This window comes from Raphanus sativus, chromosome 9 (genome assembly GCF_000801105.2).
Source record: "Raphanus sativus cultivar WK10039 chromosome 9, ASM80110v3, whole genome shotgun sequence".
NCBI lineage: Eukaryota > Viridiplantae > Streptophyta > Magnoliopsida > Brassicales > Brassicaceae > Raphanus > Raphanus sativus.
In genome coordinates this window covers 18,695,176-18,722,987 of record NC_079519.1, presented here as the reverse complement: position 1 = coordinate 18,722,987, position 27,812 = coordinate 18,695,176, and the positions used below count along the sequence as shown (strand labels likewise).

Genomic DNA, 27,812 nt, shown 5'->3' with positions numbered 1-27,812 from the left:
TCAAGAGAAAATTGCACACACAAACCACAAATCATGTAGGATTTCACACTACTTTGATATGTATACTAGTTTTTATACTATCAAGTATAATAAAATAAATAAATCTAATTTTGGATTGATCCACAATTAATTTTTGAGTTTTGTATACATGGCATTTACATATAACAGAGTCAAAAATGCAAAAAAAAAATTTGAAAGAAGACCAAAAAGGTGATGAAAAGGGCGATTTTATTATAGTTATTTTTCCGATGGTTTTTCCGACAACTCGCCACGTTTAGTGTGGTTGAAGATGATTTATGGAACATTGTGGGAAGTTCGGTTTGGATTTCATCCACGATTTCAGTTATCTCCATAATGGACCCCAATTTCCATTGATGAAAGGCGGTTGAGATTTTTTGAGAAAGGAACATATTGTTTAAATCTGATTTTAATGATTTAACTCGGAAGATTACAGAAGATGAAGTTCAAGCGGCTTTATTTGACATTGGACCACACAAAGCACCAGGATCTGATGGATTTACAGCAGTGTTTTATCAAAAATTCTAGGAGGACCTCAAGCCTGAGATTATGAAAGAATTTGAGAACTTCTTTGAAAGAGGGATTTTTGATGAACAACACAATCACACTAATCTGTGTCTCATACCAAAGGTTTATCCACCATCAGGTATGAAAGAATTCAGACCAATCGCTTTATGTAATGTATCATACAAGATCATATCAAAAGTATTGGTAAACCGTTTGAAGAAGCATCTGCTGGATCACATTATTTCTGAAAATCAGAACGCTTTTATATCGAACAGTCTGATCTCAGATAATATAGTAGTGTCTCATGAGATGTTTCACAGTCTTAAGGCTCGGAAAAAGTTATGAGACATATGGGATTTGAGAATGTTTGGATCCACTGGATAATGAAATGTGTTACCTCAATCAAGTATTCAGTTCTCATTAATGGATCATCTGAAGGCTACATTACTCCAGAATGAGGACTTCGATAAGGAGACCCTTTGTCACTGTACCTATTTATTCTTTGTGCTGAAGTGCTATCTCATCTAATGCATAGAGCTATGGAAGATCGATCTCTACTGGGTATCAAAGTCTCCAATCAAGGCCCTTCAGTAAATCATCTCCTGTTCGATGATGATTCTTTGTTCTTCTCTTTGGCTAATGTGAAAGTAGCCAATAAGTTGAAGATCAGTTTCAGAATAAGCAATCAATTTTAGTAAGTCATCTATTACATTTGGAAAAAGGGGTTTCTCCAAACGTTAAAACAAGTATACGGAATTTATTGGATATTCATAATGAAGGGGGGATCGGAAAGTATTTGGGATTGCCTGAGCAGATTGGTTTAAAAAAGAATGAGATGTTTGCCTACATTATTGATAAATTCAAAAGAGTTGTACAAAGCTGGAAGCAAAGACATTTGTCACTAGGTAGAAAGGAGGTTTTGTTAAAGGCACTAGCTCTAGCAATGCCTATATACTCGATTAATATATTTCGATTACCCAAGGAGATTTGTGAGGACATTAATAAAATTCTAGCTCAGTTTTGGTGGAGATAAGGAGAAAACAGAAGATTTCATTGGTTTTCTTGGAAACGCATCAGTGTACCTAAAAGAGAAGGAGGACTAGATTCCAGAGACTTGGAAGTGTTCAATCAAGCTTTACTTAGTAAACAAGTTTGGAGGATCATGCAACATCAAACTATTTAATGTCGAGAATTTTGAGAGCAAGATATTTTCCTGATGGAAATATCTTAACAGCAACCCTAAAGAAGAAGGCTTCATTTGCGTGAAGATCAATTCTATATGGGAGACATTTAATTACAAAAGGACTGAAAATTACAGTTGGGAATGGTTCAACGACTAATATGTGGACAGATCCTTGGATACCAGATCATCCACCACGACCACCAAGACCACGCTCTGAAGGTAATCCCGATGAAAAGGTTAACAGTATTTTAATACAGTGGGCAATGATTGGAATGAAGAAAGACTGCAGCAATTTGTGGATCCAGAAGATGTAAAACGAATATTTGCACTAAAGATAAGCTCCAAAGCAGCTAATGATCTAGTTGGGTGGCATTATAATGAAGATGGGAACTACACAGTAAAGTCAGGATATTGGTTGGGAACTTACCTCCCTGATCATAATCATCATGTACCGATTCCAGGGAACTCTCAATTGACGCACAAGATTTGGAGGACAACATTACCAATGAAGCTAAAGCACTTTCTATGAAGGATATTAGTAAACGGTCTTGCTACAGGAAGTAACTTAAAACGAAGACATGTAATACAAAATGACCAGTGTCGGAGATGCTGTCAAGCTGAAGAAACAGAAGATCACTTATTATTTGAATGTGATTATGCTAAACAAATCTAGAGAGATTCAGGATTTATGAATTTGGTTGTAGTGGGACAGAATGCAACGGTAGAAGAAAAAATAGAAGCATGTTTATCCAGCTGTTCATCTACTAGGTTATCCCATTTGCAAGAACTTCCTTTGTGGATATTTGGAGGATATGTAAAATCCTAAATGTTCTTATATTCAACAGAAGCAATTACAGTGGCAGTATGTTCTTCAGTATGCTCGTAATGATGCTACTGAATGAAAACAAAATGGAGTCTCACAATTACTCTAAGGAGGTCAGAATAACAGAGGAGGAAGACCAAGACGAGACGGTCATTGGACACGACCCCAAAAGGATTGGATTAAATGCAACACATATGGATATTTTCTGAATACAGGAGTACAAAGTATTGTTGTATGGATTATCAGAGATGAGAATGGTGTGTATAAAGAAGCGGCTCAAGCTACAGGTAAACGAGTTATGAATCCCTTAGCGAGCGAACTACAAGGCATCGTAATGGCGCTACAGCATTGTTGGGTTTGGGATTTCGGAAGATCATACTGGAAAATGATTGTAGCAAAGCAATTGATATTCTCAATAAAACATTACATTTTAGCTTCTATAACTGGATCAGGGAGATCAAATGGTGGGTTATGAGATTTGATGAAGTCTGTTTTCAATGGACATCATGAGGAGCAAATAAGTGTGTTGATAAGCTTGCAAAAAGTAGAGTATTACAATTGTAAGGTTTTGTTTTCCATAACTATGTACCAACATTCCTATCAAATCTTCTACATGAAGATTATGTAAACTCAAATCTTTATTATCAATAAAGTATGATGTTATAAAAAAACAAAGTCAAAAGTGCAAGTTGAAAGTCTAAGACGAAATCATAAAGATATTTATGTGTATTTAAAAGTATTGGGGCGAACATTAAAGATATTTCCTTGAATCAAAAGTTTTGGGGCGAAATCGAGGACTAATCTGTGAAAATAAAAGTTATGGGGAAAATCAGAAAGTAACAAATCTCAGGGGCCAAGTGTGCAATTATATTAGAAGTTAGCCATTTTTTCGTGATTTGGAGGGTTCGATGTGGAGAATATGAATGCTCAATCCGTCTGGCTCCGTCCAAACAACGCTGCACAATCCGAGAGAACCAATCGGGCAATGCGTGAACGTGTGGTCTGCTCGATTCAATGCTCTCTGGCTGTGACTGCTTGAATGGAGAAGATAAGCCCATGTAGGGGTGGAGATGACACGGCAGTTGTGGTTCCGGTGAGAGGAGAAGTTGATGGCGACAAACAAAGCACGGTGAAGCGACATCGGCTGCAACGAAGGAGATGAGTCGACAAATGGGAGAGAGAGAGTGATACCGGAGCAATGTGTTGTAGAGATAAAGCAGAACTACTAGAGACGGACTCACATTGGATAAAGGGGTTGCACCTATCACAGGTTAACATTATATATTAGCGAATTTGTAAGGTGTAACTGAAAAATACATAACACAATTGGTGTATTAACTCCTTTCATGACCCCTCTATAACTGAGATACATGGGTTCAAACACCAAATGTTATCTTTTTCACTATTTGTTTTAGTTTTAATCTGGGCCAAGCCCAATTAGTGATATACCTTAAAACCTACCTTGGATCCGTGATATACCATGGATTTTACCCATTTTTACCCATGGTATATAAGTGTTTTATATACTATTTATTATTTATTGGAGTCTATTTAGAGTATTTACAGGTTCAGGGACGATTTGGAGATATATGGTGATTTTGGTGTCTTTTGGAGTCTTTCGCAGTGCAGAACTGCACGGACGCTTCAGATGTTTAGATCTAGATGGAGACCTTCCCACCATTTGATATATCCCATATTTGGACACAAGCTATAGCTTTGAGTTCGCTTTCCAATGTCACCAGTTTAAGATCCATCCAACGGTTAGATCGGAAGTTATGCCCGTTTTACTGAAGAGTGGTCAGTCTGCCTCGCGAGAGGAAGCTGTCGAGAAGAGGATTGTATGTCGATCGATGCAGCACACTGCATGTCGATTTACAGGGACATCAGAATGTGGGCTGAGTATATTTCATGACCGACTGAAGCCCAGGAGTCACCACAAAGTTACCAAAATACCCTTGACGACCAGAAATCCTATTTATGTTATTTCCAAGCCATTGTTGACGGCTATGCTTTAGACGCTTTAGACGCTTTCTACGCTATCTTATTTTCATTGTTTCTCTTAGAAGAGAAGGGAGGAACTCCTTGAGAGTCCTCCTGGAAATTCTTTGCTTTTGGTTTTATATTATCTATTGCATTTTTATCTATTCATCTATGATTTCTGCGACAAACTTCATGTCTGAATAGATCCACCTGTTAGATATATGGTTCAGATAGGTTTGTGGGATTAGCCCCAAACTATACTTGTTAAGTTGTGATATTCATCAATTGGATTGAACTCTATGCTTGTTCTAGATTTGCTAACTAGAACATAGATCACTAGGATCTTAGATTATCTTGAATTATTCATTTGAGCGATGCCTGTCTCCCGTTGAGATGAACGACAGTTCCTCCTTGAGACCTTGTGGTCATATTCGGCTCGCGCCTAGGCAGATCTAGAAGCCGTCGATCGATATCCCGACAGGTGAATCGATCGGCGCTGCAAAAGGTGTATCGCTCGATATCTCAAAAGGATATCGATCGACTATTTTTCTGTGTCATCATGCGAAAGGTGTGGCGAGAGATCTAGATATTTTAACCAGTGATACATCACATATGTTAAGCGGCTGAGATCTATAGTATCATGCAAGCAACTAGTTAAAGCATTTATAGAGATTATAATCCCCAATTTCTGAATAGAAGCCCTAGATCTAGCAACCATCCTTCCATCAACTACCTTGGTTTCATAAGAACAACTACATTGTTCGCCCTTGCTATTTAATATATTTATTATTTTATTTACTGCTTTACAATATATTTACTGTTAGCCTAGCTAAATCATAACTATTAGATCTAGTGTGTGCCTTAGCTCCTTGTGGATTCGATCCCTAAGTACTATAACTTGACCTCTTTTGATGAGAGTAACAATCACTCCTTAGGGTAATTTGAGTGGTATCAAATTTGGCGCCGTTGCCGGGGAGCTTCGATCGCCATTAGATCTTATTTAGTTAGATTTTGTTTAGGTTTTATTATTGTTCAAAAATCTCATAAAATTTTTTTCTTCTGTTTCAGGTACATACCAGAAGCAACAATGAAGAAATGATTTTTAGCTTATTCAAAGAAGCAACATGCTGGGTTATGCACGATCCGTAAGTCTACGAGGGATGTAACGATCGACACCCTCCAAGCAGCATCGATCGATAGCATACACCACAAATCGATCGACATCGTCCATCACGAATCGATCGACACCCTACAAGAACCGGTGATCGACAGAGTACACAAATCGTCAAACGACACTGTTCACGAGAACATGTTCATATGGGTACTGTTCACCGAGGTACTGTCATCGTGGTACTATTCACGCGGGTACTGTTCATCCAGGTACTATTCATCCAATTACTATTCATCCGATTACTGTTCATCCCGGTACTATTCATCGGAGTACTGTTCACGAAAACACTGTTCATCCGAACACTGTTCATCCGAAATCGATCGACACTGTTCATTCGGTGTCGATCGATACTGTTCATCGTGATACTGTTCATCGCGACACTATTCATCCGACGTCGATCTACATGGTTCATCCCGTGTCGATCGATACTGTTAACTTCAGCACTGTTTACCAAAACACTGTTCATCGCGGCACTATTCACGAAAACACTATTCATCTGGACACTGTTCATCCCGGATCGATCGATACTGTTCATCCGATGTCGATCGACACTGTTCATCCGACGTCGGTCGACACTGTTCACCGAAACACTGTTCATCGCGGTACTGTTCATCAAAACACTGTTCACCGCGACACTGTTCATTCGGGTACTGTTCATCCGACGCCGAAAAATTTTGTTCATCAAGAGTCGACCAACACCACTTGCGGGGAGACAAAGGAGGTCAGAGCACTCATACTTAAGATCGATAAGAAAGGTATCTGGCGAGACGAAGAAAGTCGTCATTGCAACACCAGAGGACAATTGATTAATGCAGACGGTGATGTAATCCCTGATGTGATTGATGTTGCTGAGACAAACGACTTTAATTTTACTAGCCAATGGTATGATTTTGGAAGCGAGGACCCTTTCAAAGGTCTTCCTTTTGAAAATCCCAAAGATCTTATCAAGACACTCGAGGGGTTAGCCTCTTCAGCCCTCTCATCAGCAAACATGCAGAATGAGGTACATGTAGATCACATTATTTGCAAGATCTTTCCCTATTTTTTTATCTGGAGATGCTTTTAGCTGGTTCAGTAAGTTGCAGCCAAGATCTCTAACTTGTTGGGAAGACATCAAAAGCGCATTCCTATGTAAATTTTTCACTGAAGCTGTAGCAATTCGAAATAAAAGGTTTGATTACATGATAGAGAAGATGACTGAAGATCATGAGAAAGGAATAATGACTAGTATCAGCTAGATTATTGATTATGTCTACAGTGAGCAGAAAGAAGATTTTGAAACCCCAACAACTCATGTCAAGCAGCCGGACATTCAGGTTCAACATGCTTATGAGGATACACAGAGGGACAAACTGAACAGAGGACAGCTGGTCAACCATGGTACGGTTGAGGATGATGAACAAGATGGATCTGGAGAGCCGAGCATAGTAGAAAAAGCTGATACAAGTGATTCGATTTCAGCATCGATCGATTTCGGCACTTCAAAAATGATCGATACAGACTTGTCTCATCGATCAATACCTCTCGAAATCCCTGATGCTACTGCTGTGAATGCTGGGACAGAACGACAAAGAGCACTCAGAGACTACAACAGTCCTGAGGATTTATATGCTAAAAGGTCTGCATTAGGTCGTTCAACATTCCAGAGTTCTGTCCCTGAGCTACCTACTGCATATATCTCTCTTGTGGGTCAGACTCCTTTTTATGGTCTTCATTATGAAGATGCCACTAACCACTTAGAGGCATTCGAAGATTTAGCTTCGACCATCAAATGCAATAGAGTCCCTGAAGACTACTACTTCTGCAAATTATTCTCATATTCTCTTGCTGGAGAAGCAGCATGTTGGTTCAGGAAGTTGCCACAAGGATATGTTACTACCTGGAAAGACATCACAAACGCCTTCCTCAACAACTTCCGATGTAATGCTGCAGCAAATCTAGAGATTGAGATAATATCTATGCTGGAATATAAGGTAGAGGGTGATGAACAACATGAATCTGGAGAGCTGAGTAGAGTAGAAGAAGCCGATATTTGTAACACAAGCTCAGCATCGATCGACCCCGCGACCTCGACATCGATCGACACTATCACTTCAGCATCAATCGACACCAGCATCTCAACATCGATCGACAGAGACATTTGTCACAGATCGACACCACCCAAAATCCCTGAAAATTCGAGTTTTCCTCAGGAAATTGCAGACTCGACACAGAAGAGCATTGATGTAACAAGTTGTTATCCCAACCAAGATGTAGAAAAAGAGATCACCATGGAAGATTTCTTGGAGCTAGAAGAATTTTTGGAGTTAGATGGTGGAAAACAACTTGGAGACTTGGATTCGAGTGTAGAAGTCACAATGAGAGACTTCAAAGAGCTGGAGGAATGGCTTGAGTCAGAACAGAAGCTTGACGACGAGCGGAACACTATGAGAAAAGATTTGGAGACTTCGTCAAAGGCTAGAGTCAATCGATACCAACCTGATGAGATCGATCAACATCCACTATTCATTATCGATCGACACCCACCCGAGTGCATCGATCGACACACATGGTTGGACGAGCTACCAGGATGCACAGTTAAGCTGGAACCGATTGAAGTGAGAATGCACAAGTCTGAGACCTCATACCTTGCTGTCCCTGAACACCTAAGACCCATATGCGCAGAACAAGCTTTTGGGATTTGCAAAAGAGTGAAGAGGATACATGACCCTGTGAAGATTGTGGTTCCCTGTATCGTGGTTGAAGCTGAATCTCCTATACCACCAGATAGAGGTATACGTCTAGATTCCTACAATGAAGTATTTAATGATCATCAGCATGTATTAGCTTCTCAGAGGGAGATTAGGTGTAGAACTGAAGTCGACAAATGCCTCAGAGAAGAAGCCTCAATCGACACTGTTCAGAAAACATCGATCGATAATATCACTGGTTCATCGATCAATACCAGACGTGAATCAGAGCAGAATGAGTATGAAGTGTGTGGAAATATTTTTGATGGAGATACCACCACGCGTTCAGAAAAGTCTGGGGGAAAGATGATGATGAATTGGAGGAAGAGGAAAAGAACCAAAAGGGATTCTCAGTTAGCATTGATTCCTCACTTCTCCGATGATGTCAGGAAATTTGCAGTGAGACTACACAAGTCTGTGGAAAAAAAGAGGAGAAATTGGAAGAAGCGGAAACGAACCAAGGGAGGTTCTCAGTTACCATTGACTCCTTACTTTTCAGATTATGTCAAGACATCAAGAGTGCACAACAGAAACTTCTCACACCCGTTTGCAAAGCTTCGAGCACTCCTTATTGTTGAGATGATAGACAAAGGAGAAAAGTCTATGGAGGAGGCTTTCACACAAGAATGATACAGCCTCAAAGATTTGACATTGAGATTTGTTTTGGAGCATATTCTCATTCTCATCCGGACCAAATCAGATCTCCAAAAGTCAAGTTAATGACTAAAAATAAGCGCTGAGTGGGAGGCAACCCACTGTTAGGTAAAAAGAGGGATCCAAGGAAGAAGCTTTAATCTACCAACATCAACCGATGACTGCGCATCATTGGTCGACAGAGCATCACTAGCATCGATCGATCACCACTTAATTGTGTTGATTGATAGAGCATCAAGAGTATCGATCGCCACTTAACTGTGTTGGTCAATATTCACATCAAAGTTAGAATAGGGACCCGAGTAAACGATTGCCATAATATCGACAGACGAGAAGAAGTCGATATCGATCGACATAACCAAATCTGCCACAACTGATGACAACACATTTACATCGATCAGCATCTATTCCGGTCAGGTATTTCGTTCTAACTTGTTAAATTGAGTACTTATGGTTTATTTCTCACCAATCTCCGACTTGATAACACTATTATAGTGTTATTTAAGTCTGGGGGAGTTCTACTAATATTGTGTTTTAGTTTAAAAAAAAAAAATTAAAAACAGATCCAAGTAAACGATTGCCCAGCACATCGCCCGATGAGACCAGCTCGATATCGACCGCCAGCACTTCATATCAAACGATCGATTGTCTCTTCATTGTGTCAAACGATCTCTCTAACCATCGACCGATGCGACCATGTCGATATCGTTCGACAGTGCTTCATCTTCAACAATCGATTGATACTTCATTGTGTCGATCAACACAGACATCAGCGAGTTGGTATATCATTATAACTTGTTAATTTTCGTAATTATGCTTTATGTTTTTCATACCACCGACTGTGTTACACTGTGACAGTGTAATTTAAGTCTGGGGGGATTACTAATGGTTATTTACTTTATTTGTCTTATTTAAAATGTTTTCAAAAAAGTTTTTATTGAGTCAAGAAGGGGATATAATCTTAATCGATTTACTACTTGTCATCTAACCACTCTTTAGACCAGTCTTAGACTTACTGATTGCAGAAGTACTAGAGATACTAAAGTGGATCAACCTGTCAACTATGTTTGCACTTGCTGAAATTGTTTGAAGGAACCAAATCTGACCTCCAACCTAATACTGGCTTGATTTGCTTGTCTTGGGGCTTGGTATACAAGGGATCGGAATCCTCCTGCAAGTCTGGAAGGTAAAAATTCTGTGTGTTTCTGGTTCCCTTCCTTCTCTCTCTTCGGCATCTCAAGAACTAAGTTTATAAAGAAAAGATTGATATGATTTTTTGAGAGGCAGAGGGATAGGTAAATTACCTGCGACCTCATTATTCTAAATCTCAAGGATGATCACACATTGTGGAAACGAGGGATAGGTAAATTACTTGTGACCCCATTATTTGTTACACTTTGTCAAAATGTATGAGTTACAAGTGTAATGTCAATGAGATAGACTAGATGACCTGTGTTGGCATCGAAACCTGTTAAAATTAAAACTAATAAGATATTCAGAGAAGAGAGCTCAGGGGAGAAAGGAATCAGAGAAGATTACATGTGTGTTCAGAAACTTGTTTGAGTTGAATCCATGTCTCCTTTGATCGATACTCCCAAGTTAAATCCTACACTTTTATTGCTATGCAAGAAATGAGGTTAGTAGAGGGGATTGTCAGACATGATTTGTCAGGTTGTGGAACTAGTGGAATTTGGTTGCTATATTAGGATATTGTATAATTTGCTTCTAAGGTTAGGATGTTTAATGATTTGGTTTGCACTACTAGAGAGATGATGAACTGAGTTTTTAAAATCCTTTAAGTCCCTGCTGTTTTCAAACCTCTTTCAGAGAGACTGCCTGTTGGTTTTGCTTGAGGACAAGCAAAAGGGTAAGTCTGGGGGAGTTGATATACCATGGATTTTATCCATTTTTACCCATGGTATATAAGTGTTTTATATACTATTTATTATATATTGGAGTCTATTTAGAGTATTTACAGGTTCAGGAACGATTTGGAGATATATGGTGATTTTGGTGTCTTTTGGAGTCTTTCGCAGTGCAGAACTGCACGGACGCTTCAGATGTTTATCTATATCTCTAGATGGAGACCTTCCCACCATTGGATTTATCCCATATTTTGGCACAAGCTATAGCTTTGAGTTAGATTTCCAATGCCACCGGTTTGAGATCAATCCAACGGTTAGATCGGACGTTATGCTCGTTTTACTGAAGAGTGGTCAGTCTACCTCGCGAGAGGAAGCTGTCGAGAAGAGGATTGTATGTCGATCGATGCAGCACACTGCATGTCGATCGACAGGGACATCAGAATGTGAGCTGAGTATATTTCATGACCGACTGAAGCCCAGGAATCACCACAAAGTTACCAAAATACCCTTGACGACCTGAAATCCCATTTATGTTATTTCTAAGCCATTGTTGACGGCTACGCTTTAGACGCTTTAGACGCTTTCTACGCTATCTTATTTTAATTGTTTCTCTCAGGAGAGAAGGGAGGAACTCCTTGAGAGTCCTCCAGGAACTCCTTTGCTTTTGGTTTTATATTATCTATTGCATTTTTATCTATTCATCTATGATTTCTGTGATAAACTTCATGTCTGAATAGATCCACCTGTTAGATCTATGGTTCAGATAAGTTTGTGGGATTAGCCCCAAACTATACTTGCTAAGTTGTGATATTCATCAATTGGATTGAACTCTATGCTTGTTCTAGATTTTCTAACTAGAACATAGATCACTAGGATCTTAGATTATCTTGAATTATCCATTTGAGCGATGCATGTCTCCCGTTGAGAAGAACGACAGTTCCTCCTTGAGACCTTGTGGTCATATTCGGCTCACGCCTAGGCAGATCTAGAAGCCGTTGATCGATATCCCGACAGGTGAATCGATCGGCGCTGCGAAAGGTGTATCGCTCGATATCTCAAAAGGATATCGATCGACTCTTTTTCTGTGTCATCATGCGAAAGGTGTGGCCAGAGATCTAGATATTTTAACCAGTGATACATCACATATGTTAAGCGGCTGAGATCTATAGTATCATGCAAGCAACTAGTTAAAGCATTTATAGAGATTATAATCTCCAATTCCTGAATAGAAGCCCTAGATCTAGCAACCATCCTTCCATCAACTACCTTGGTTTCATAAGAACAACTACCTTGTTCGCCCTTGCTATTTATTATTTTATTTACTGCTTTACAATATATTTACTGTTAGCCTAGCTAAATCACAACTATTAGATCTAGTGTGTGCCTTAGCTCCTTGTGGATTCGATCCCTAAGTACTATAATTTGATCTCTTTTGATGAGAGTAAAAATCACTCCTTAGGGTAATTTGAGTGGTATCAATCCGCCACTGAACACTACCACGGAGAACCACCGGAGTAATGGTACGATTGACAGAGACGAAGCTCGAGTTGAGACGCAGTTGGGATGAGGAAGAAGAAGACAAAATGCAGTCGTAGTGTTTCCCTTTCCTTTTTTTACCTATAAATTGTATTAAGTTCTGTAAATTTAAATATTATATTTTAGTTAAATTTAATTTAAATGAATTTGAGGGTATAATTTTATTTAAAGAAATTAAAGTTCTAGTAGGATAGAAAAATTTGGATAACATATTAGAGCGACAAATTCAAGTTGAGAATGTCATATTTTTCCAATTTTTCCTTAGTTATATTTCCATGGTTTCTTTATCTTACCGCAAATTCATAAACCCTAGACGTTATTTGAGAAGTGATTTTGCTACATGTCATCTCTATAATCTGTTTTACAAAAGAAATATGACATGACTTCTGAAAAGTATGACATATATAAATTTCATTTGCTATTGATTTATATTTTTGATAACCTTTCTAAAATATGGTAATAACTCATACATTGCATTTAGTATTGATATTTATTTTTTGTAAATTTTTAAAAATATGGTAATAAATCATATTGATATTTATTTTATATCATTTATTACTTTTATACAAATTGATTTAATATATTTAAACAATATAAATAGATAGAAAAATATGTCTAAGATTATAATTTCAAATAAACAAAATCATTTACCTCAATTTAATATTTAACTAAATCAAATCTATATTTAAATATTGGTAAGAAAATAATAAAATATATAATATTTATCCAAATTTATTTTAAATATAAGTTAAATTTTAGAAAGAAATTTACTGCACATGGTACATGAAAACACCTAATATATTTGATTCAAAGATTCAGCAACATCTGTTCGCAACAGGCCGCGTTATAGAATATAAGTCTATGTATATAACCTCGAACGATCAATTTTTCACATTCTATGAAATGCTATATAATGTCAAAAGAACCTTTGACATATGATGGTGGCCTATTAGTTTCGGTTTAAAAACAACACCGACTCTCTATTTGTCACGTTTTATTCTTTCATTTAATTATCTTATAATATACACCATACTAAATTACTAAAGCTCACACGCAAATCTATTTGTCAAAATCGGTCAACTTTGACTAATTGCTTATTAAATAGATCAAGAGTTGAATCTTTCTATCTATTCCTTCGCTCAATCTCATTACAAGAAAAAAGAAACAGAAATATGAACTCATTCCATCTCCTTATTTTCTCCGTAGTCATCCTTTTCCGGTGTCTAAATCCCACCAGAGCTGCGAACTGTAATCCCGATGATGAGGCGGGTCTTTTAGCTTTCAAATCAGGTATAACCAAAGACCCTTCAGGAATTTTAAGTTCATGGAAGAATGATACTAGTTGCTGCTCGTGGGACGGTGTTAATTGCCGTAACAACGACCGCGTCGTCACACTCACTGTCAACATAGAGTCCGTTGATGCCGGAATATTTCTCGCCGGCACTATCTCCCCGTCGCTGGCCAAACTCCAGCATTTAGAAGGCCTCGTATTTATTAACCTCAAAAACATTACTGGTCCTTTCCCACGATTTCTTTTCCGGTTACCACGTCTAGAGTATGTTTACCTCGAGAACAGCCGTCTCTCCGGTCCTCTCCCGGTTAACATCGGTTCGCTAAGCCACTTAGATATGTTGACGGTTAAAGGAAACCAATTCACCGGTCCAATACCAAAGTCGATATCAAACTTGACCCGGTTAAATTACCTTAACCTCGGTGGTAATCTCTTAACCGGTACTATACCGTTAGGAATCGGTAATCTCAAGCTCATGTCGAATCTGAACCTCGACGACAACCGTCTCTCTGGAACCATCCCGAACATTTTCAAACCCTTGACTAAGCTACGAGTCCTCACTCTTTCTCGCAACGGCTTCTCTGGTACACTACCTCCATCAATCGCATCCCTCGCTCCGGTTCTTGCGTTTCTTGAACTGAGCCAGAACAATCTCTCTGGTTCCATCCCTAGCTATCTATCAAGATTCAAGTCCCTCGACACGTTGGACCTCTCTAAGAATAGATTCTCAGGAGCAGTTCCAAAGAGCTTGTCCAAGCTGACTAAAATCGCCAACATCAATCTCTCACATAATCTTTTAACCGATCCGTTCCCTGTTATGAACGTGAAAGATGACATCTTGACTCTTGACCTGTCTTACAACAAGTTCCAGATGAAAAAGATTCCGGACTGGATTACCTCGACGTCGCTCCTCTACTCGTTGAAGCTGGCGAACTGTGGAATCAAGATGAGATTAGATGACTGGAAGCCGACAAGGACCGACCACTACGTTTCTATCGATCTCTCAGAGAACGATATCAGAGGCAGCCCCGCGACGCTATTCAAGGAAGAACATCAGCTGCGTGAGTTTCGGGCGTCTGGGAACAAACTCCGGTTCGATATGGAGAAGTTGAGTATCTCCAAGTCGCTTGAGACGCTGGATTTGTCGAGGAATTTAGTGTTTGGGAAGGTGCCCGTGACAGTGGATGGGTTGAAGAGACTAAACTTGAGTCAGAACCATCTTTGCGGAAAACTTCCGGTGACTAAGTTTCCTGCAAGCGCGTTCGCCGGCAATAAGGACTGTCTCTGTGGCTATCCGCTTGCTCCTTGTAAAGGTTAATGGATTCATTCATAGTCTGTCAAAAGTTCCCATATTCTTGTTTTGTTTTCGTTTGTTTTTCATGCATTTGTGTCTTATTTACTGTTTTTCAGTCTGTCAATAATTATTCACTGTTTTTAGTTCATACGTTATGTACTGATTCGTGCTGCAGAAATCATGTACTTCACCAACATTTTTTCTAGTATATCTCCAACGTAACACCTTCAAATATTAAGTCTCACCAAATCATTAAGAGAAATTATATTGGATAGCTTAATTTACTTTAATGTCACAAAAATAGCTATCAAAGAGAAAAATGACCAAAAAATGTTTTAGTAAAGGGCAAAATATTAATTTATATCATTTAGGTTAATTAATCTAAACTTAGTTTAGAGTTAAGAATTGAGTTTTGGATATGGGTTTCAAATTTCAAAAAAAAATAAAAAAAGAAATATTAAAATTTTCAAAATAAAAAAAAAGATATTTTGGTCATTTTATTTTTTGAGAGTTATTTTGTAACAAAAATTTAAAAAAATGTTATTTGAAAAAATTGTCCATTCATTAATGATCAAAACATTCTATAAAGCTCACCAAATCAATTAAAACTAGATGGTGGGCCCGCTCATGCGGGCATAATAATCTTATAGATATTTATTAGAGAAATTGCCAAATATACCACTTTCATGATACCACTTTTCATTTCTACACTAACCAACTTTACCACTAAATTTTTAATTGATAAAGTACTTTTATACCTCTAACTAATTAAGCATAAAACTAATATCTTATTTCTCCTACATTTCACGAGTCCGAGTCGAGTCCGTCGCCGCCTAATTACTTCGCCATAGCTGTTCTCATCAACTGCATCGCCATGCTCGTCTGGTGAAAATCCAGCAGTGAAGATCCAGCGAGCGGCTCCTGGAGCTCGAAACGCGTCGGAGCTCAAAACGAATCGGAGCTCGAAACGCTCACAATCCTCACTCTTTGTCAGGTATCGCCGCTGTGACCCCAGCTCGAGTCGTGGCAGCCTGTCTAGAAGCTATGGAGTCGTTGCCTCTGCTGAAATCCTCGCCGTGAGTCCGCCATGGAAACTCCGGTACCGTCGTCAAGCTTGGATGTATCTCTCCTTTGCTCAATCCGCCTTACACTCAGCTCTGTCTTATTCGTCGTGCTCAGCTTAGTCATGTTCTGGGTCGATCTCGTGCTCCACCGTCGTCAGGAGTTGCAGTCTTCTCGTAACGGAGAAAGCACGAAGCAATAATGGTGGATTTGAGATGTTTTGCACATCTGGTCCTCCTTCTTTTGAATATTTACGATCTGACCCCTTAACTATTAGATTTGCAGAAAGGTCCACTCGAATCAAACCCTGAATATTTGGTATATTCTTATAAGTGATTTTATAAAGGTTTATAAATCATTTATAGGAATATATATAAACTATTAATAAAGGTTTATATGATTTCTAAATTTTTTATAGATTTTATAACTTCTTTTATATGCATTTATAAATGGTTTATAGACTCTTGCAAACAATTTTACATACCCTTATAATTTTTTTATAATCCTTTATAATGGTGTATAAACTTTATAAATTAGTTTTATAAACTCTTATGAATTATTTACATACCCTTACAAACTCTTATAAATTATTATACAAACACTTATAAATTGTTTTATAAGGTTTTCTAAATGGTTATAGACTATACAACTCTTATATCACCCCTTATAAATTGAATATAAGCTTTTATAACATTTTTATAAACTCTTATTAATAGTATACATACCCCTTATAAATTACTTATAACTTTCATAACTCTCTTATAAACATTTATAAACAGTTTATAGATTTTATAGCTTGTTTTATATGCCTTTATAAATGGTTTATAGACTTTTACAAATAATTTTATTATAAATTGTTTTATAATCCTTTATAAGATGCGGCGGTTCGGAGCCGTTTGGAGTCTAATCGAGGAGATGAGGAAGGAGAATCCTCACCTAATCGAGCCAAAGCTCTTCGTTGTTCTCGCGAGGAGATTTGAGGGTTCGAAATGGTGAAGAAAGCTGTCGAGCAGCTCGACGAAATGCCTGAACCGGACGAGTATGTGTTCGCATGTTTGCTCGATGCCTTGTGTAAGAACGGTTGCATTAAGGATGCTGCAAAGATTTTCGAGGATATGAGGTTACAGTTTTTTCCAACGGATCGTAGGTATTTTTCTTCATTGTTATATGGTTGGTGTAGAGAAGGGAAGATGATGGAAGCTAAGCATGTTTTGGTTCAGATGAATGAAGCTGGGTTTGAGCCTGATATTGTTGATTACACTAACTTATAAACATTTATAAACAGTTTATAGACTTTGTAAACTTCTTTATAAGCATTTATAAATGGTTTATATACCCTTACAAATAATTTATAAACATTTATAAATGATTTACAAACTTTATAACCTGTTTTTCATAAACATTACAAAAAAGATGTATTAACTCTTATTGATTATTTTTATTCTTGTAAACCCTTATAAATTATGTTTCAAACTCTTATAAATTGTTTCATAAGCCTTTCAAAATGGTTATAGATTCTTATGAATGATTTAGAGATTTTCTAATTGATTCGTAAACCTATGTAGACCTTATAACTATTTTATTAACTTTACCGTTTTCATAAACATTTATAAATTGCTTATAGACTTTACAATTTTTATAAGTCTTTATAAATTGTTTACAAAATTATCTAGAACCTAATCAGACAATATTCACCCTTTAGCTGCAACATAAACTAGAAGATACAAATTATACAGAGATACTGACTCAGCAAAATAAGCAAAAATCAGAGGACATGTTGGATTATATCCTTTGAAGGAGATTTATTTCAGCCACAGAGACGCCATCAAGCTCCTGTGTGGAATAGAGACTTCTCAAAGACTCAAATGACACATACAAGCACCTGCAAAAGCAACAAACTTGTAACTCACTTGCAGTTCTTAAAAAAACTCATCAAATCATAGGAAACAACTGACATATGAAACAAAAATGCAAGAAAGAGCAACAGAAACTGAGTTATTTAACACACTGTTTTCTGCAGCTGAGGTGGAACCTTCACTTTCGTCGTAGCATACCTTTTGACACTGCTAAAGGGAAGAAACTCTGCAGTCTAAAAAGAAACAAAAAACATTAGAGTGATTGGTTAATAAGACTTAAGAAAAAAGTAAGAGCCAATGATGAATATGGTGATTACCATTGTAGATCGAAGAAAATGTGTGTTGGCAGGGTTGTGGCTCTTATTTAAGCTTGAACACACACTTCTTCCATGAGTGTCGGGAACTGAACATGTCAATTACATTACTAAATAACTTAGATTTAAAAAGGGTTATAAATTTTCAAAAACTCAATGTTCACTATCAAAACTCTTTCTCTTAGATCCGACTATTAACATATAACACTTTCTCTTAGATCAAGACAACAAAATCCGAGAGAAATACTTACAAGTTGTGATTCTTGCTGAGGATTCAATATTTTGAGGTTTTGAGTTTCGATCTCGTCTGCTTCATGAAAGAGGATACACTCAATCTCGTGTCTGTCGTTCGATCTCGTCACCATCACCGCTCGTCGCGGTAGTCGCTCGATCTCGTTTGCTTCTGAGATAGGATACACTCGATCTAGTTCCACTCGCTCGATCTTGTCGCCATCATCGCCGTCATCGATCGATCTCGTCGCCGTCGTCGATCTCACTTCAGTGCCGTCGCCGTCGAAGATTTCTCTTGAGAGACAAAGAGATGAAATTAAGTTAGGATTATAAGAGGGTTATTTTTGTAATTTGCTCATTAATGAAAAGTGTATTTGTGAAAATGTCTTTAGAGTGGTGGTAAAACTGAAAAGTGGTACCAAACAAAGTTTAATTTTGAAATTTCCCCTATTTATTAATACATATATTTTTATTTCAATAATTAGGATGATAAGTTATGTCTATACTCTTAAATTTTTAAATTGGCAATATATGTATCTATAATGATGTTTCTCATTACAATATATATATATATATATATGACCATTATTAAATTTAATTTTTAATCTTTATAATTAAAAATATTATTTTCAGATAACAATATATTATATTAATTTACGTTCAATTATCTAATTTAATAGATACACATAAAATTATTAAAATATCTTTTTAATTAGAATACATATTATATATAACTATTTATTATATACATGAATCATATTATCTCTATTCATGTTAATTAATAAATATGCATTTGTCACTTAATATTTTTCGATTATATAAATTAAGAATTTACTTGATTAATATGTGTTTTTTTAAAATTTTAAACTTTTTATTAAAATTCTTTTCGGATTACAACACAATATATATACACATTATCTTTTTATTTAACATATATATTTTAAGATCTCTTAAATTTTTAAATTGGCAAAATATGTATCTATAATGATGTTTCTCATTACGATCTATATATATGACCATTATTAAATTTAATTCTTTTAATCTTTATAATTTAAAATATTATTTTCAGATGATAACATAATATATATTAGAATTGTTTTATTCATTTTGGAAAAAATTGCATTATATTAATTTACGTTCAATTATCTAATTTAATAGATACACATAAAATTATTAAAATATCTTTTTAATTAGAGAACATATTATGTATAACTATTTATTATATACATGATCATATTATATTTATTCATATTAATTAATAAATATACATTTGTCACTTAATATTTTTTCCATTATATAAATAAAGAATTTTACTTGATTAACATGTTTTTTTTTAATTTTAAACTTTCTATTAAAAAAAATTTCGGATTACAACACAATATATATATATATATACAAATTATCTTTTTATATAACATATATTTTAAGATTTTGGATAATTCTTACTGCTATTAGTTTTAAATTCGTTTTTATTTTTAGCTAATATATACCTTTTTATTCATTAAGGGCAATATCGATATTAACCACTCTAACTTTTAACGTGAAAGCTCCGTTGCGAAAAATCACTTCGCAAATATTAGTATATATATACCTATTCCAATATACCCACTGGTATTTTGGATGGTGACACTTAAAACTTAAGTTTTAAAACTTAAGTTTTAATTAGCTTAAAAAGTTTACACACAAAAATATGGTATTTTCTGATGAAAATCGTAACTTTAAAATTACTAAAAATTGTCGACAAAGTACTGAATATATTCAAAGTAGAGTTTTCGTGGGAAATTCATCGAGAAATCCCGACGAATTTTCGTCGGTATTTACCGACACCACAATTCATCGATACATAATTTTGACTACTTCATGAGAAAAATATATTCGTTAATTAAAAGTTGTAATTCTTGAGGAAAAATATTTATTTTATTGGAGTCCCTAAAAAAAACTAAAGAATTACATAATTGTTTTATAGCCATTTAAAAATAAATAAATAATGGTGAAGAATTCCCATGGTATAAGATAGTATAAGTATCATTGGTTACAAGTTACAACATATTCAATAAGTCCAAAGTAAAAACATGCCATGGTAAAATTCAAATAGAAACCTAAATTAATAGGTTAGACTAGATTCTAACCTCCCTTAAAAAGGCGGATATATTTTTCCTTTATTTTTTTAGAAATTTAATTTTTATATATGTTTTTAAATCATATTTTTTCTTTGTTTTATGCGTTTGTAGGCGATCCAAACCCGCTTTTGTATTCGATACATACCCGCAGTCAAACGGGTAATCCGGCATATGTAGTGTGGTTCAGATTTACTTAAAATCCGATATTTAAAAACCAGCTAAACCTGTAAAATTTTTAAAGACCGTCACTAACCCGCGATCCGATATTGGTTAACCGATAAACATCCATTTAAGTCTGATTATATTTTTAAAAAATTGGTTCAATGTTTTTTATATATTTAAAATAGTACATAATTTGAATAAACTATATGATTTGTGATTCTTTAAATTTTGATAAACTTTTAAAGGGCGGATATAACATGATGGATTTGTCATATGTAAGACGCTTAGACACAAAAAGCTTGTTTATGTGTGGGTGTAATATTAATAATAATGATAATATCAACTTATTTACTTGTAAGCAATATATGTGTTAAAGGGTCCCACCACACAGTTAGTTGAATGATCAAAAACCGCGTTATACATGTTATAATCTTCTATGAAAACCGATTGCGGTATTATTTGAAGTTAGATAATTGGTTAAACAGTTATATTTACATATGCGTATAAGCAGTTATATTTTGGGGGAAATTTTACTTTTACACTTTCTTTAGTACCACTATTCAACTTTACCACTAATGAATGAACCTTTTTATAAATACCACATTTATGAATGGGTAAATGACTATAGTGACCCTGACCTAATTTTCTTCCAAATCAGCATCCGCTCAAACACCTCCGATTTTTCTTCCTCCGCTTCTCGACCTTCTCCGGCGCCATCGATGATGCCTCCTCTTCCTCCATTTACTCGTGTACTCGGGAGGACTCGTGAATCTCGCCGTGCTCGCCGACCAGCTCAAACTCAATCGACTTCTCGTACCGCTACGACGTTTTAATAAGGCGCGTCCATGATGAGTCCATGCGTCTCTACCTTACGCTGCATCTATCCCAAGCCTCCGCCTCTTAAGCAAGTGCAAGAGCATCGATTCACTGCAGAAAGCTCACGCGATCTTAAAGGGGAATGGACTAATGTCTGACATCTCTTGTGCAACAAAGCTCGTAAGTTTATATGGAGCCTTTGGGTATACTAAAGACGCACGCTTGGTGTTCGATCAAATTCCTGAACCAGATTTCTATTTATTGAAAGTCATGTTCAGCTGTTATCACCAGGACATAGAGAGTCTCGAAGTCATAAAGTTTCAGGTTCTTCACTACCAAGTTGGGCAGAAGTATGAGCCTCACTATGATTATTTCTTAGATGAGTTCAACACTAGGAACAGTGGACAACGTATAGCTACTGTACTTATGTACCTGTAAGTAACAAAAACATAAAACCTTTTTTTACTCTGACAAATTTCTTTATGCTTTTTTTTAAATCTTCTTTTGGACAAATACTTTAGATCGGATGTTGATGATGGTGGCGAGACAGTGTTCCCTGCTGCGAAAGGAAACATTACATTAGTGCAGTCCCATGGTGGACGAGCTATCGAAATGTGGGAAAGAAGGACTCTATGTTCTACCAAAGAAGAGAGATGCTTTACTTTTCTGGAACATGAGGCCTGATGCTTCTCTAGACCCTTCCAGTTTGAACGGTGAAGAGATTCAACCACCAACATGAGGCCTGATGCTTCTCTAGAGCCCTTCCAGTTTCTTTTACTGAGAGTAACAATAATATCAGTGTCTCTAAACTTCAATATCCTTTGTGTCTGATTTTCAGGTGGATGTTCAGTGGTAAAAGGAAACAAATGGTCATCCACCATTTAGAAAGGCTTATAAAAAAACTGTAAGAGTTTGTAACATAATTTATAAGGGTTTACAAGAATATGTAATAATAGATAAGAGTTTATAAATATTTTGTAAAGTTTATAAGAAAACAGTTTATAAAGTTTGTAAATCATTTATAAATGTCTATAAATTATTTGTAAGAGTTTATAAATCATTTATAAAGGCTTATAAAGAAGTTTATAAAGTCTATAACCGTTTATAAATGTTTATAAAAGAAATCAGTTAGAAGGTCTTTAAATCATTTATAAGAGTCTATAACCATTAGAAATGCTTATAAGGTTTTATAAAATTATTTATAAGGATTTATAAAAAAATTTAAAGGTAATTCGTTTATAGGTTCTTCAAAACATTTTTAAAAGCTTAGAAATCATTAATAAGGATTTGTAGAAAACTTTTGGCTTAGAAACCATTGGTTGGCACATGACATGACCAGTTGGCATGTTGTGGTAGAATATTTTTTTTACACGATGAAACTATCACCTTTGTGTCAAAACAGAAGAATTTATAAAAGGTTTACAAAATCACTTACAGATGTTTATAAAGATTTTATATAGAATTTATAACGATTTAAATAAGTTTGTAAAAAGTTTATATAAGATTTGTAAGGGTTTATAAAAGGTTTTAATGGGTTTTTAAGAGTTTATATAGGGTTTATAAAAAATTATAAATGTTTATAAAACCGTATAAATATTTATATAACTATTTATAAAGGTTTATAAAACCATTTATGAACCATTTATAAATTTTATAAGAGCTTATAAAACCTGATCTCAACCATCTATAAAGTTTATAAAACACATATAAAATATTTATATAACTATTTATAAAAGCTTATAAAACTATTTAAAAGGGTTTATAAAACTATTTATAAAAACTTATAAGCTATTTATAAGAGTTTATATATTTATTTATAAGTGTTTATAAATTAATTTACAAGGTTTATAAATCTATTTATAAGAGTTTATAAATCACCAAATTAACCAATTTTCCACCATTTCTTTACTTATTAAAGAACATCATTCTTTTACAGTTTCTTTTGTAACGCTTTATAAAAAGGTATAATTGAGCATTGAGAGATACCCGAGGCAGCTGCTCCCATTGCTGTTGATGTTTGGATGGAACACCTTAGTCCTAAAAGCCACCTACATTTTTTGTTTTTGGTCACCACCACACGTATGAGCAACTAAACAAAGCACAACATGCATAGAGAACTAGAGCTGGGAGATACATAACTGCAAACAGGACAACAATAAAAGTCGAGAGCTGTGAAAGGAAGTACCTTGGGAGGTTTAAAAGGATAATCAGGAAGGAAATGAATGGTAACAAGAAAAACACCGCCAGAGTAAGGGCTGTCGGATGGACCCATTATCGTGGCTTGCCAATGGAACATGTCTTCCGCGACCGGTCCTATCAAAATTAAGGAAACAAAAAGAAGTTCAGAGTTACTACTTTTTAAGATGGCATCCCAGAAAAGTCTCAACTGAAACCAGATCTAACAAGTTAATCCAATCAAATAAAGTTTGAAACTTTGCTAAATCAAACACAAGGGTTATTATTATCATGATGAACCTCTGGTAAATTTATAAATCTCAGCTGAATTAACCCAAAATCAACCAAAAAAGAGAACAGAGAGACGAACACATGATTTAGATCTAAGCAAAACGAGAGAGATCAATAATAATAAAACCAGAGCAAAGAGAAGAAACAAAAAAATCGAAGGACCCATCCATCCATCAACATCATCAGGCAGAGGAGCAACAAAAAAAAAAACATAAAAATTCGAATCGCAAAGTAAGTCACACCTGCGCTGCATGAAGTAGGAGGATCCTTCTGCAGATCTTTCAGTTCCTTCAAAATCCGTTTCGATGCCATCTCCGATGATTACCTTTTTACGATCCCACAAACAAAAAACAAAAGGGTCAGAGAAATAAATATTTGGCAAGGAAACCAAAGAAAGAGAAAAACCAGAACCTTTGTTATGCTTTGATGAATAGAAAAGCCAAATTGTAATGCTAAACTGATTGTATCTCAATCTCTCTTTGTAGTAATCCCAGAAACCCTTCTCTTCACGCCAAATCTCAGTCACCTTATTACCAAATCCACTGTAATTGATTTTAGAAAACACAAACCAGAAGTCTAATAGAACTTGGGGTTTCTCAACTTGATCAGTGTGCGTCCATCGTCGTTGTGTCCAGAGATGGTAAAGACTGTGTTATCGGTGAGCTTAGAAGCCACAACATAGCTTCTCTCCGCGAGCTTCCCCTGTAACTCATAACTCTATAATAATTTATAAGGGTTTATAAAAGTATGTAAAGTAATTTATAAGGATTTGTAAAAATAATTTATAAAGTTTATGCACCGTTATAAATGATTATAAAACAATTTATAAGAATATGTAAAATTTCTTAAGCAGTGGAACCTTGTTTGATGTCTACATGTGCCTCAGAATCTGCCACGTATCATCAGTTACAGAGTGTACGACAAAGCGTTGTAAGTACATTAAGAAATTCAATCTAAAATTAGCATTACAGTTTCAACTTCACAAAGCACTTCACCAGGAGCCACTTAATCACGTTCTTTCTTCAGCCACTTAATCACCTTCTTTCTTCAGCCACCTCGCAATATCACCTCCTTTCTTCATTACGAGCTCACTCCAGCAACAGCTTGGTCGAAGTAATGAATCAGTAGAAAAGAACCAGACTCGGAACAAAAAGTAGTGAGCTTAGAAGAAGAGTCGTTTAAGCACCCAGCTCCTCCAGATATATTGATACGGGAACCATGTGAAGGCCACGGGAATCATTACAAAATGATGTATAAATATTTATATGCCTTTATAAATTTTTATAGCTAATTTATAACTCTTTATAAAATAAGTTATAAACCCTTACAACTTGGCAAATAGCTATAATCTCTTCTCATATATTACCTAATCTCTCCCATCCACATTCAACTGCAAGAACAGCTCTAACTATCATAACTCCTAAAGAATGTAGTCAATTCATCTCCAAAGAAGAGGTTCAGGTAGAAACTGAACTAAACTGAGATGTGGAAATTGAATCAGAATTGGCCAAGTCAATAAGTTCCTCGAAACAACGAGCATATAACTCAATAAGTTCCTCTGATTCAACTTTGCGTGGAAAAGAATGGATTTTGATACTCTGTATGTGATCTTGTTGTTGTTAAGTTTTTCAGAATTTGAATTCACAGTCATTGTAGCCAAGAATCTGAGAGAACATTGAGCCAATGTTTGAGGAGAAAAAAAACAGCAAAACAGCTTCTCGTCCTCATCATCTCCGCTCTCACTTTCTTCAAGCCTTATTAGTCTGAGATTCAGATTGGCGAGCCTGCGTGAGGCTGATCAGTATACTCCCACATTTTTATAATCTTCCCAACAAAGAACACCCCAGAGTCCACTTTACTATCATCTCCAACAGAGACACAGTCATAAAGACAGTACTCACAACCTTATCTTCTACACTCTTTTACCCCACTTGAATGGTAGGCCATCGACGATGTTCGCTGACTTCTTCTCCATTATTCAATGAAGCAGGTTTCTCCTAATTAAATCCAAATTAAAAAAAAAAAAGTAAGCAAAGGCAAGAGCTTTCTCGAGTCCTCGTTCGAAGGAGCAGCCGGTGGAGATTGAATCGGCGTGGCTCTTGTTGACGCCAGGACGAGTTGGAACGGAGCTAGGGTTTTGGGTGGTGGTCGTCGTAGAGAATCCATCTTCGACATCCACAGAAGAAAACGACGCCGAGGAGAGCAAAGCAACCGAGATGGAGGAGAGATATTTTTTTAATTATGTAAGGGCATAGTAGTCTTTCTCCTTCTTAAATTTTAATGGTAAAATTGGTTAGTGTATTTTTGAAAAGTGGTATCATGAAAGTGGTATTATCGGCAATTCCCCTATATTTTGATATGCAGTATTTTTTTAAATTGGACTCAACTAATATCAATTAGACATGTTCCAAATTTAACAGTATTGACTAGATTTTGACCCGCCATTTCAAAAGGCGGGTATACTTTTTGTTTTAGTTTTATATTTGTGTTATTTTTGTAATCATATTTATATTTAATATTAATTTAATTTAATATAATTTTGGTAACTACATTAAATATGTCAAGTTGCATAACTATGCCCTTATGTTATATAAATTTCAGAAATTATTTTAAAACTCTATTCATAAAGTTTGCAACATATTTTATTTTTTTAATAGTTACATAACATAATTATCAAAGAATATTCTTATCCAAAAAACCTGATTCGGAATCGACCTGAAAATCAAAGTCCCATAATATATTAGAACTGGCATATATGCTCGAACGGTTTTTAAATTGTTATATCCGAAAACCAATATCAAATCCAATCCGCACCGAAAATCTAACAAGTTTTTTGAAAAATGTTTGAAATAGTAATTTTATATATATATATATATATATATATATATATATATATATATATATATATATATATATATATTTGTAAATGTGTTAATATGGTATTCACTAACTTTAAGTAAAATCAAATTCAATAAATATTTTTAATCAAATAATCTATTTAAAACCCGTTTAACTAAAACCCGTATAATATATTCTTATAAATAATACTTCCCTAATAATATCAACTGATACTGTTCCTAATTTAATATAATAGATAGATTAAATAGTTTAATTTCTTATAAAACAGCTACTTATATTTATTGTTTATATTAATTGATTCATGAATTTTTATTGTATTGGTCTAAAGTTTAATCTGTTTTTAAAACTATATATTATTAAGTTGTATATATTTTCTATGATGTTGCTAAAAATATATATATATTTGCTAAGATTTTTACTCATGGGCTGTTGGTAGTTGTATGTCATGATAATAACAAATATTTATAATTATAAATTATAAAGCTAACACTGACAAAAAAATGAATGTTTCATGAAGTCGTATAAGTTTCGTACTAATCTATACTATTATTTGCGAAGTGATTTTTCACAACGGAACTCTCACGTTAAAAGTTAAAGCGGTTAATATCGATATTACCCTTAATGAATGATTAAATTTATTTATTAGATTAGATTATTGATTATAAATTAATATTATAAAGTTTAGACATAAATAAAAACGAGTTTTAAACTTTTAAAACAAGATAATTCAATAAACTGTCATAATAAAAGTTATTCAGAAATTAAAATATATTTTAAAAATAAAAAGATAATTCTTATATATTCTGTGTTGTTAGCAGAAAAAAATATTTTTTAATGTATTTCGAAAATAAAAAATTAAGATCTAATATTTTTGG

General features: G+C 35.2%; 2 protein-coding genes across 10 annotated transcripts; one reads left to right on the top strand and one right to left on the bottom strand.

The window, feature by feature from the left end:
• Window positions 1-13,580: 13,580 nt before the first annotated feature.
• On the top strand, window positions 13,581-15,199 carry LOC108825945 (DNA damage-repair/toleration protein DRT100-like). The gene has a single exon (XM_018599312.2). It carries the CDS (start codon window positions 13,639-13,641, stop codon window positions 15,073-15,075), a length of 1,437 nt encoding a protein of 478 aa, XP_018454814.2. The 5' UTR covers window positions 13,581-13,638; the 3' UTR covers window positions 15,076-15,199.
• Window positions 15,200-17,735: 2,536 nt separating this feature from the next.
• Window positions 17,736-26,271, bottom strand: LOC108823678 (SUMO-conjugating enzyme UBC9). 9 transcript variants are annotated; one of them, XM_056994590.1, is made up of 9 exons: window positions 24,680-26,271; window positions 24,490-24,604; window positions 24,321-24,403; window positions 23,798-23,925; window positions 23,599-23,660; window positions 18,535-18,808; window positions 18,287-18,372; window positions 18,122-18,202; window positions 17,736-17,995 (listed from the first exon to the last, which is right to left on the bottom strand). In XM_056994590.1, exons 3-7 carry the CDS (start codon window positions 24,388-24,390, stop codon window positions 18,334-18,336), a joined length of 573 nt encoding a protein of 190 aa, XP_056850570.1. In that variant the 5' UTR covers window positions 24,391-24,403; window positions 24,490-24,604; window positions 24,680-26,271; the 3' UTR covers window positions 17,736-17,995; window positions 18,122-18,202; window positions 18,287-18,333. The 9 variants fall into 9 exon arrangements, with proteins under 9 accessions (XP_056850570.1, XP_056850569.1, XP_018452438.1 ...); XM_018596936.2 differs by having other exon boundaries at window positions 17,737-17,995; window positions 24,490-24,620; XM_056994589.1 differs by having other exon boundaries at window positions 18,122-18,195; window positions 24,490-26,271.
• Window positions 26,272-27,812: the final 1,541 nt, after the last annotated feature.

Excerpts from the sequence above, each read along its gene's own strand:
- LOC108823678 (XM_056994589.1), bottom strand. The coding sequence starts at position 24,390 with ATGGCATCGAAACGGATTTTGAAGGAACTGAAAGATCTGCAGAAGGAT. Across the intron at positions 23,926-24,320 it reads TCCTACTTCATGCAGCGCAG|GACCGGTCGCGGAAGACATG; the intron begins GTGTGACTTACT and ends TAATTTTGATAG. Across the intron at positions 18,373-18,534 it reads CTCAGCAAGAATCACAACTT|TTCCCGACACTCATGGAAGA; the intron begins GTAAGTATTTCT and ends TGACATGTTCAG.
- LOC108825945 (XM_018599312.2), top strand. The coding sequence starts at position 13,639 with ATGAACTCATTCCATCTCCTTATTTTCTCCGTAGTCATCCTTTTCCGG.